Genomic DNA, 12,487 nt, shown 5'->3' with positions numbered 1-12,487 from the left:
AGGTCCCTGCCAGCTGATGTCGCGGCGGCGAGGAAAGAGCCAAGGAGGACGTGCAGGAGGTGTCCAAGCCCCTAGCCACTCGTACATCACTCGTTATATGACAGTGAGAAGGGGGGCTGAACAACAGGAGGACGCCGGGGGAAGCAGCACTCTGAGGAGGGAATCACTGACCGAGAAGTCCCTTAAAGCTGCAGCAGTAACTCTGAGCACATCTATACCTATCTCCGCGGCGGTAGAAGGACAACAGCTGATCGCTGGTGGGGGGTGTGTTGTCGCCTCAGGACCTGTCCTTATCCCGGCCGCTGCAGTAGACAAAGCCCTGAACGTCATAGGAGACCGGGACCGTGCGGGGGAGATTGAAAGACCACCAGCGGAGGAGCAGACGGAGGTGGAAATAGATTCAACGGCTTGGAATAGAGGTACTTTACCATCTTCTGCTGCGATAAGGTCAGTGGGGCCGGAAATTTATGACAAAGTAGCGGGGGATGTGACTGTGGGATCCAGTGAGCAAACAAGGACACTATATACACTGGCTGGAATGTCTGCACCCTTCATACCCCCTGCCCTCCCTTCATCTTTAACCCAGAGAGAGAAGAGTGTACTAAGTGGTGCTATACTAAGTACTAAGGGGAGTGAACATCTATCAGATGAGCTTAAGCAGCCTAGCACACAGAGCACACAAAGTATGTGGGACACAGGGAATGCATCTGAACCAGAGCTGATACCAGACATGCGACAGTTAAGCAGGCTTATCCAGGCTCTCCCATCCAAAGACGACATCCAGAAAATGTTAATGTCAATGACAAGTACCCTGAAAGAAGAGTTGGAAGAGATCCGGGTGAAAGTGGGGGTGGGGGAGCAAAAAGTGGGCATACTGGAGGAGCAACAAGTGGTCATGGACTATAGACTGGGGGTGCTAGAGGAGAAGTGTGAGAAACAGCAGCAGCAGTTGGTAAGATTGCAATTAAACGCAGAGGAGGCAGACAACAGAAGCAGGAGGAATAATCTGCGAATAAAAGGAATACCAGAAAGCTTTGAGGGGGGGGCGTTAAGGGAAGCGGCTTTGGCCATTTTCAATAAAATTTAAAAAAAAAGCCCAGACTCCCCCCTTGAATTAGACAGAGTCCATAAGGTCCCTACAACACGGAACCCAGACCAGACCAACCCTCGCGATGTGTTATGCAGGATTCACTTTTTTAGAGAAAAAGAAGAAATTCTTAGGGAAGCGTGGAAAGAAGGAACGGTGATGTGGGAGGGGTCGAATATACAGATATTCCCGGATTTGTGCTGGCAAACCAAAGCCCGACGGCGGATGTTAAGACCCCTACTAGAGCACATACGTGGTCAAGGAGCCATATATAGATGGGGGTTTCCACTGGCTGTCAACGTGAAGAAGGAAGGAAGGAACTTTAATTTAAGAGAACCTTCCCAGCTCCCAGCGCTATTCGAATTTCTGGGGTCAGCACCAATTGTAGTCTCTAACTGGCTAGATCTGCCGGCGGCAGCTGAAAGAGACATTAGATGAAGGGGTGGGATTCATTAATTCACTAACGTCACTATGTCACTACCTCTAGATCCGATGGATTAAGGATCAGAGAAGATATGAGATAAGCTACACAAAGGTATACAGGGAGTACTATTAAGGGTAAATAGGGGTGTGTGGAAGTTGAGAATCTGGGGAAGGGAAGGGGGGGGTTCTCTCTTTTTTTTTTGGGGGGGGTCTTTTTTTTTTTTTGGTAAATATCTGATGGAATTTTCAGTAATATTTGTAATATTTTTGGGGATACAGTTAAGAGGGTGGGGGGGGGGCAAGTGGGGTCACGATAAAATATTGATATATTGACACATGGACACTAAAGGTCAAACAGGCCATGACACTTATTTAGAAGTATGACACAGGGGAGAGGGGTAAGGGTAGAGGGTATTGGGGGAGGTATAGGGAGAGGTAAGGGGAGGTAGGGAGAGCGGGGTCTGGAGGTAACGGGGGCCTAATAAGAGGATCTAATGAGAAAATTGGAAGAGAGAACAAAGAAGAGTTGGGACAGGAAAAGATGGAAATGAGGGCGGGAGGGGGGAGTAAAATATAAGGAGTAACATGCTAACATGCTAACAGATTAAAGAAGTGGAAGAGAGAGAGCTGGGAGGGTGTGGGGAGCTCAGAAGGAGGCTTGTAGGTTTCTCTTTTTTTTTTTTGGGGGGGGGGGAAAGGGGAAAGAAGAGAATAGACCTCCAACTGGTTAGACCGTGAGACAGAGATTTTTATGTCTAAATAGGTTTATGTATGTCTATATATTTTTATGTTGGATTATGTTTAATGTTTTAAGGTCTATAGGGAGAGGGGGGGTACCCCATCTTGTGTGCAGAGTTTATAGTAGACAAGAAATGGGGGGGGAGGGGAAAGGGATCTTATGGGTGAATTCAGGGAGGCGCACCCGGACCTATAGTAAGGCTTGATTCTCCTCGGTGCTCACACACCTTAGCCCACTAAAGCGTCTCTCCTCCGTGTGGAGGGAAGTCGGAGACGCTCATATATATATTTTTTTTTTTTTTTTTTTTTTTTTTTTTTGATTTGTCCTCTCTGGGATCCTAGGGGACCAACCGGATTGGAGGACTAAGGAGACTTTTTTTTTTTTTTTTTCTTTTTCTCCCTCTTTCCTCCTCCTCGCCTCCCTATTTTTTCCCTTCCTCTCCGGGGGGGACTCTTTTGCCCACCGCCCTTTTATCTACTTACTGGGCCCCTTTGATACCTCTACTGGTGTCCCAAAGAGTCACGTGACTGAGAACCCAAAATGGCAAGGATTAATCTGATGTCTTATAATGTGAAAGGGCTAAATAACCCTGAGAAAAGATCTAAATTGCTAGCAGAATTATGGAGACTAAAGACACATATTATTTTTCTCCAAGAGACCCATTTCAAGAAAAATAAAAGTCCAAAATTGGGTAATTATAGATTTCCAACTATATACCAGAGTTCCTCATCGACAACAAAGACAAAGGGGGTTGCAATCATGTTAGCAAAGACGACTTCATGGAAAGAAATAAAGGTTATCCAGGACGAGGAAGGACGCCTACTTATAGTAAAAGGCTATCTAAACGATCAGAAAGTAACTTTGGTTAATGTTTATATGCCTAATGAAGGACAGATTGTAGCGTTGGAGAAATATATTAATTTAATACAGCTGAATGCAGAGGGTATGATTATTTTTGCAGGGGATTTGAATATGGCCCTGGATCCTATCCTAGATACATCGAAAGGAACATCGCATATTTCTTATAGCAAATTAAGTAAAGCAAAGAGCCTGATACAGGAGATACAGGTAGTAGACAGTTGGAGGACCAGGCACACTCAGGAGAGGGACTACACTTTCTTCTCAGCTAAACATAAAACATACTCGCGAATAGACTATATATTCGTATCACAAAATTTTTTACAGAATATAGTCGAGGCTTCCATTGGGTCATTTACAATCTCTGATCATTCACCGACAAACTGCACACTAGAATGGGGAGAACCTGTAGCACGCGAGTGGCACTGGAAAATAAACGAATCTCTCCTTAAAGACCCAGAGTATGAGGGAAAGATAGTCCAGGAAATGGAGGGGTTCTTTTCGGACAATGAGGTGGGAGAGGTTTCCCCAAGCTGCATTTGGGAAACACATAAATGTTTCATGAGAGGGATTTTAATCTCAATGGGAACACGACGGAAACGTAGGATAGGAATAAGGATGGAAACATTACTGAGAGAAATTCGAAAATTGGAAAGGGTACATAAAAAGTCACTGGCAATCCAGATTGAGGAGAAGTTGAGGCAGGCGCGAGATGAATTGAATTTGCTACTAACAGACAATGCAAAAACCTCATTAAGAAGATGTAAACGTGCCTTCTATGAATACGGTAATAAGCCTAGTAGGATGCTAGCGAGGGCATTAAGAGAAACGAGGACCCAAAACCGCATAGAAGGTATCAAAACAGGGGATAGGATAGTGAAATCATCACAAGAAATTGCAAAAGTATTTAAAAACTATTATACGAAGTTATACCAACTAAAAGAAGAGCTGGACACAGGAAAGATTAGTGGGCAGGAGGCAAGGATAAAGGAATACATTGAGAAGTCAGGAATGCCGAAATTAGCAGAGGAAATTGGGAGAAGTATGGAAGGGCCGATTACAGCTGAGGAATTTACAAACACCCTCAAATTGTTAAAACCAGGTAAAGCTCCCGGTCCTGATGGGTTCACTCTTTTCTACTATAAAACCTATGCAGAAAAACTTATGCCAAGATTTTTAAAGGCATATAACGCGATAAGAGAAGGACAGGGGATTCCGGAGGAAGCTCTTTTGGCACATATAGCGGTTATACCTAAGGAGGGAAAAGATTTAACACTATGCTCGAATTATCGTCCTATATCGCTTCTAAACGTTGACTTGAAGATCTTTACCAAAATTCTAGCAAATAGAATATTACCATATATCCCTAACCTGATACACCAAGATCAGGTGGGATTTACCCCAGGAAGGGAAGGCAGGGAGAATACGCAGCGGGTGATTAATACGATCCATTTCTCCCAGGTATTTAGGAAAGCTCTAGTTCTCGTATCAACTGACGCTGAAAAAGCGTTCGATAGGGTAGATTGGAAGTTTTTAAAAACAATCATAAAATATATTGGTTTAGGGGAGGGGATGCAAAGATGGGTCATGAGTCTATACTCGCAGCCGAAAGCTAGAATAAAAATAAACGAGATTATGTCGGAACCTTTTGAGATACGGAATGGGACGCGACAAGGCTGCCCTCTGTCACCAATTATTTTTATTTTGACACTTGAACCCTTTTTGAGGACAATAAGGCAGAACACAGATATCAGAGGTATTTGTGTAAAGGGAGGAGTTTACAAACTGGCGGCTTTTGCCGATGATTTGTTGTTTTCTCTTACGGAACCTATTTTATCTCTCCCTCCATTGCTGGCCGAGATTGCTAGATATGGCGAGCTCTCAAATTTTAAAGTAAACTATGACAAATCGGAGGCAATGGGGGTAGAGATGAACATGGCACAACAACGACAATTGGCCTCTTTTTTCCCATTCAAATGGACAAATTCACATATTGGATATCTGGGGACCAAAATCCCGAAGAAATTAAATAGAATTTTAGAACTAAATTTAGCACCGCTGGTAAGACAAATAAAACGTGACCTACAAAAATGGGATAAGGAGGTATTTACTTGGTTCGGTAGGGTCAATATCGTAAAGATGAATGCAATGCCGAGGTTATTATATCTATTACAGACACTCCCTATTAGCATACCTCAGGGATTTTTGAAAGAGATCAGAGCGAAGTTTGCGGGATTCATTTGGGCAGGGAAACCAGCCAGAGTTAGGAGAGACATTTTAACTTTACCAAAGGAAAAGGGAGGCATAGGTTTTCCAGACCCACTTACATACTACGAGGCTGTGCATCTGTCAAGAGTGTTGGATTGGTGCGTCACACCGAAAGTTAAACCATGGATTCTTTTAGAACAGGCAATGATAGAATTACCATTGGAAGGACTAATTTGGCTTTCTAAAACTATTTTACCACAAGCAGTTAAAAAGCATCCAACGATTGGGACGACAATTGGGGTGGTGAAAAAAGTATTTAGAAAATCAAATGATGAAATAGAAGCAAATCCGATGACACCAGTCCTGGGAAACCCGGCATTTATGCCAGGTCTGAACGACCCAGGGTTTGGGAACTTAAAAAGACATGGCAAAATTAGATTGATTCACTTCCAGAAGGAAAACCGGGTAATGACATGGGAGGAAATAGAAAGCGAGTTAGCAGAGGACTTGGAGCCATATAGGAGAAGACAGTTAAGGGGCTTTCTGCGATCAATACAGAGTCAGACTACGGTGAGGGTAAGATTATCGGAATTCGAAAAATTGTGTCTAAAGGGAGAAGCGGTTAGACATTCACTATCACTGTTCTATTCCCTGATCAACGAACTGAAAGCTCCACAAGAAATAGGTTTTATACAAACCTGGGAGAGAGACTTAGGGGTAACTTTCACTGAAACTCAGAGGAAAATGTTTTTTGAATTTAATCATAAAGCCTCCCTAGCATCTAAGTACCAGGAAGGAGGATATAAGATTCTGAGCAGGTGGTACAGGACCCCAGAAGTTTTAAATCAAATTTTTCCACAAACGTCAAATATGTGTTGGCGATGCCTAAAAGAAGAGGGAACCCTGTTACATATTTTTTGGAATTGTGAAGGAGTGAAAGATTTTTGGAAGATGGTTTCAGACGAAATAGAAGGGATAACTGAAATGTCTCTTGGAGAAAATCCAGCGGCCTATCTACTGTTAGATATTCCGATATCAGTAGTAAATTACAAAAAATCCTTGGTAAGACATCTGTTAATAGCAGCCAGAGCATGTATTCCAGCGTTATGGAAGAATACGTGCTCACCAAGTAGACCACAATGGCATGAAAAAATTAGGGAAATCCAATGTATGGAGAGTCTCACGATGGCTCTGAGGGAACAGGAGGAGAGGTTCAGGGAGGTATGGGCCCCCTATGATAGTTATAGGGAACGAAGGGAGTAGGTGGGAGGGAGGAGGAGTGGGGGAGGGGAGGGGTGGAGGAGGAAGAATAATTTTGGAGGAACGATTTTTTTTTTGTTTTTTTGTTTTTGTTTTGGGGCTTAGGAAGGTCTTGGACAGGGGCCCGGATTTTGGGGTGGGAGGGGGGTGATTGGGATTTTTCACTACCTCAAAAAGGGGAGAGGACATGACAAATGGTTTAGGGGAATAGGAACTCAGAAAAGCGGTAAATTAACGCGGGAGCTATATAGTAGTTTAACTATTTAACGGTAAGCAGGGTCAGAGATAGGTCGGGAACAAGGACAATGTATTGTTGCTTGATTGTTGACTTTTATTCTCTAATATGGCATGGTAATGTCCCTGTTTTTGTGGAATTGTGAAATAAGGAAAAATGAAAAATAAAGAATTGAAAAAAAAAAAATAAAAAAAAAAATGTATATTACAACTTCATCATGTGGCATTTTTTCACAAGCAAGTAATCTTGGTTCTGATCTATCTAGATCACAGGTGTCAAACACAAGGCCCACAGGCCGAATCCGGCCCTCCAGGCCATTTAATTTGGCCCTTGCACCTCTCCTGTACCTGCAGGAGATCCAGCCCTCCTCTGAAAGAAGAAAGTAAGGGTCTGGATGAGGACCAAGCAATGCATCCAGCTTCTTCCTAGCAGAAGCATAAGGAAAGGGGGGCGCACTGTGATGTAAGGGAGAGTGGGGGACTCAACTTCTGATGGTGGGGTGGCTCTTAACATCCAATGTAAGGGGAGGGGATGCACTGGACATCTAATCTTACAGATACAACCGGCCCTTTTGAAGGCAATCATAATGCTGATGTGGCCCACAATAAAATTGCGTTTGACACCCCTGATCTAGATCATTCAGAGACAATTTTTTGTTGTTCTGAATGCCAATGAGCAGAAAAATTGATCATATGATCTTTACCTTTTCCACGGTTGCAAATCTCTTCTGTACAAACACACAAAGAATTTACTATTGTCTATATCTACTACATATTTTAATCCATCATAATTACTAACATAAGTTCAGAACAAACATGGCTCATAATTTTTTATTGTCAGCTTTAAAGCTAGCCAAATCCTGCTGCGGGTTCAATGACTGCCTGATTACAATAGCTGGAAGTACAGATTCCTCCATCTGCATTGCTAGCCTTGCTATGCATAGAACAGTTTTTATGATATACAAAAACCCTCCTGCAAGAAACCAAATACAGGGGTTTGGCTTGTTAGACATTTTACATGTACATTTGAGGGATGAGAAACTAAAAAAGATGTCTGCTAACAAGAGTGGAGCGCACTGCAGCAAATACAAATGTGTGTGCAGAATACACCCCCCCATCACTGCTTAAAAGGGGAGTACTGTATATTATTAGTAAGCATTTATTTTGAGTTATTTACTTACCTTCAAGGTTTACCCAATCCACAGATAAATATATATATATACACACCGTATTTTCCGGCGTATAAGACGACCCCCCTAATTTTCCAGCTAAAATTTTGGTTTTGGGATATACGCAACATATAGGACGACCCTCTTCCTACTAGTCATGCCTCGCCTCGCCTCACCTCACTGTGCCATTACATGCCAGACTGTACCACCATTACATGCCTCACTGTGCCACCATTACATGCCTCACTGTGCCACCATTACATGCCTCACTGTGCCATTGCATGTCTCAACAATCCCTTACCTTATCCCTGACATGCAGAATTTGTCAGACCGCGGCCGTCCATTTTTTCAAAAGCCGCACCTCCTCCTCGTGCTGTTGCGTGACACTGTGTTCAGCCTATCACGGATGTCCTCTCGTCCGAGACCGAGGATGAGAGGGCATCCGTGATAGGCGTAACGCTGAACAGAGGCCCTGCTGGGAAGCTGAGTGTTCTGCCTATCACGGAACAGCAGAAGGAGGAGGCGCGGCTTTTAAAAAATGGACGGCCGCAGTCTACATGTTAGGTTACCGCCGTATAAGACGACCCCCAACTTTTAAGAACAATTTCATGTGTTAAAAAGTCGTCTTATACGCCGGAAAATACTAACTATATATATATATATATATATATATATATATATATATATATATATATATATATATATATATATATATATATATATATATATTTTTTTTAAGGTTCATTTACGCAGCGCTGTACATATACATTGTACATTCACATCAGTCCCTACCCTCATAGAGCTTACAATCTAAGGTCCCTAACCCACATTCATATACTGGGGCCAATTTGTAAAGATGCCAATTAACCTACCAGCATGTCTTTGGAGTATATTTTATGCTTTGCTACTGAAAGAGGGGTACTAGAGGGGTTCCAAGTCTCAAAATGGAGTCAGGTCTTTAAAAACTATATTGCTACTACTATGAAAGAAGAATTTGTACACATGGAGAGGTAAAAAGAGCAAAGCTTGTTAGAACAGCTTATCCTGTGTCCATCTGTTGCCCATTCAAGACAAACCTGTCCTGAGGATAACAGCTGTTCTGTGGCATTACGTAAAATCCAGGACCAGATTACAAGGGGAATCCTGGCTGTGTCTCTCGTAACAGCCTCACATGCAGTCACCAACACTCATGTGTCATGCACCTAGCTAAACATCAGCAATACCACATGCAAATTTTACAGAAACGTAACCCTATATATTACCAGCACTAAAACCTAAAAAAGCATTGGGACATTTACATTACCGCTACAATTGTGTGTAGGTGAAGGGTGCGCTGAGTGAAAGATAATAGTATTAAACAGTAATTATACCATTGATATAAATACTAGACATCAAAAAGAAACAAAATATTGTGATAAACCAATGTGCCGCCCCGACGTACGTTTCGGAATGATCGTCTTCAGGACACGCCTCCTGAAGACGATCATTCCGAAACGTACGTCGGGGCGGCACCCAACCACGCAATTGTACGCTCCAGTACCTCGTCACTTCCTGCATTGCTGGCTCCACACCGCTGCGGCCGTGGAACGCACGCTCCGGAGATCACGCAGCTCACAGCACCCAGGATCTTCCCTAGTTGATTTCGTATCACTAAGCCTCAGTGCCGGGTCCAAGGCACTCACAAAGTAAGCGGCCATTTGGCTCCCTATGTACTTAATTTTATACGTTATTAAAACGAGTTACACTATGTTTTGCCACTATTTATTTTTCATGCACACATCCGAGAATCCATGACTGTAATCACCACTGCTGTCAGGACGTATCCCATTCATATACAGGTGATCCTGTTAAAGCTTTAATTGTCCTCCCTTTTTGATATCAAAATTGGGGGCAATTCCATCTGGTAAGGAGCCTGCCTATTCATTCACATTGGGTGTTTGACAAAGTCACGGTGAAGGTGGATCATAACAATTTTGATTGCAAGCACAACACTTCTCTTAATTAAGAATCACCTATGGGAATTTATATTTTTCCAGCCAATTACGTCATCACTGGACTCCTTTATTGTGGACTCACTTTTGGTTTATCACCTTATTACCAATAATATCCAGCGACTCTGGACACATTGGTTTATCACAATATTTTGTTTCTTTTTGATGTCTAGTATTTATATCAATTGTATAATTACTGTTTAATACTATTATCTTTCACTCAGCGCACCCTTCACCTACACACAATTGCATAATCATTTGATTATTTCTGGGTAGCAGCTTACTTTTTTAGTTTAGCAATTTTGGCGCGTAGTACCCCATTTCCATTACCGCTACAATGACTGCAAAATACAGTGAGTATATTACAGAAGTTTGACCACAACTTAAAAAAAAATGTTTGTATCCCATGAGGATACAAGTGCATATAGCATTTGGTCCCATTTTGATCCATGCTAAAAGCATTGCTTTAAAAGCGGTAGCAAACCGATGAAGAAGAAGAAGAAGAAGAAAAAAAAAAAAAACTGCAAGACAATAGCATAATGTGCTAGTATGCATTGCATACTAGCACATTATGAAATACTTGCCCGAGAATGAAGCCCTGGAGCAGCGCCCAGTCACCACTGAGGGAGCCAACATGTTCCCTCAGCATTTCTTCCAGGATTGTTGCACGTTTTTATACTCAGTTGTGACATGGCGCTTCTCTTATATCAAGACATTGCTTGTATATCAAAGCAAAATCTATTAAAACAGTTTGCTAGTCTTGCAAAACGCTCTCAAACCAAGTTACCATGGTTTTACTGTATGCCGAGCCCAGAATTAAAGCCCACTTACTGGGTGCGGCATACTGTATGTGTGTTACACAGTTGTAAAGAGGTTAAGCATGTTTGAAAAAAAAAAAAATCTCCTTTCACGTTATGAGTACTACCTGTCTGCTAGCCATCTTTTTCCATTCCCTGTATGTATTGTATATTTTCCTCTCCTGCTTATATTTAATTTCTAAAGGACTACGACCCCCATGGTACCTTGCTCCTTGCAAGCTGTGAGTCCTAAAACTCCATTCGGAAGGCAGGCTCTGCCAAGTCTGACACACAGAAGCACCTACTGACAGGGCACAGTAAATAAGTGTCACAGAATTCAAGGAAGTAAATGTGGGGGAGGGATCTTCAAAACGCAAGTTTACAAACTTCAGAATTGTTCAGGTTAGGAGGCGTAGGCTAGAAATAATTGAAATACAACGTGGCAATGAATATTTTAAATTGATGCGCTTTAAGACCATTCCATAACATACCCCAATTTCCACTGTTAGTTCTGTGCCATCCAGCAGCAATACAGATGAACAAAGATTTTGATTGTTGTTCTTGGCAGGAGAGGAGGATAGAGCAGTGTTGAGGTTCTGTCCTGGTTCCAGTGTGCTAATGCCAGTGCTTCGTTCTGCACCCAGACGGGCACCTGGAGTTTGTAACACACGATACGTTCCTTCTAGTTCCCCCATAATGACCCGATCTTGTTTTATTTCCTGAAATATTAAAGACATGTATATTAAATCAAACTTATGTATACAGACCAAGATAAAATATCACTGCTGCCACAAAAAGTGTAACTAAATCACTGAATTATGAGACAAATGTAGCTCTGTGAATCATATGTATACACATCAATATAAAAGTCCTATTAAAAAAACCTGCATGGAGTTCAAACCGCCAACTATCGAGCTCAATCACATGGAGTATAAGAAAAAAAAGACTCCAATAGTGTCATTCTTTAAAAACACTCAAAAAATAAATGCTACCTCACAAATAAAATCAAGCCCAATGTCCATCAACATAGCAAGTGTAAAGGACCACAAGTAACAGCATCTCACCCACTGCAGGAAAGAAATTTGCTCAGTGTATGACCAGCCTTAGGGCAGCTAGTAAGTCCGCAGTGCATTTTAGCTATGCATGTGGGAAAATCATTGTTTGAACTTGAGGACAAGTTTGGGAAATACTTTACTGTGCAATCAGATCAATAGAGGGGGCTGCACATAGCTTTAGTTATGTCCTAAAATCTCTGTAACCCTACCAGACCCAGACTTGCCTTGCTAGCCCATCACTAGAACTATGAAGCAAGGCCCTGGAAGCAGGTGGGGTGGGCCAATCAGTATCTTTGCAATGGAAGCCAATTCTCTAGATGTGGTCATCGCAATCTGAATGTGTATCTCTATTCATTCCCAGTCAGTTAGATCTATCAAAATTATGCAGTAAAAGCCCTACTTAAAAAAAATAAAAAAAACACACCACACACAAATGTTTATACTAACCTATGTGGCTGCAGCATTGGTCCAATGCTGCAGCTGTACCCTGCCAACTCGAAGACCGAGCACTCAATGATCGCATGACTGCTAATCGCTCAGTTCTGAATCCTCACTGAGCAGAAAGCAGTAACTGGTGGAAATTGTCTCTCCGCTCCTCCAGTGTTTACTGGGGCGCTGGGCTGTGGAGGGGCAGGAGCAGTTGGGTCAGTCTCTCTGCAAAAACGC

General features: G+C 42.4%; 1 protein-coding gene across 1 annotated transcript in view; it reads right to left on the bottom strand.

Moving 5' to 3' along the window:
- Positions 1-12,487, bottom strand: part of FARP2 (FERM, ARH/RhoGEF and pleckstrin domain protein 2) — a 172,075-nt gene that overhangs the window by 132,908 nt on the left and 26,680 nt on the right. Inside the window, exon 2 of the mRNA XM_040348878.1 lies at positions 11,258-11,485. Within this exon, the coding sequence (XP_040204812.1) occupies positions 11,258-11,461 (204 nt within the window). The 5' untranslated portion in view covers positions 11,462-11,485. The remainder of the gene's footprint in view (positions 1-11,257; positions 11,486-12,487) is intronic.

Source organism: Rana temporaria, chromosome 4 (assembly GCF_905171775.1).
Source record: "Rana temporaria chromosome 4, aRanTem1.1, whole genome shotgun sequence".
NCBI lineage: Eukaryota > Metazoa > Chordata > Amphibia > Anura > Ranidae > Rana > Rana temporaria.
This window is presented reverse-complemented; position numbering and strand designations above follow the sequence as displayed.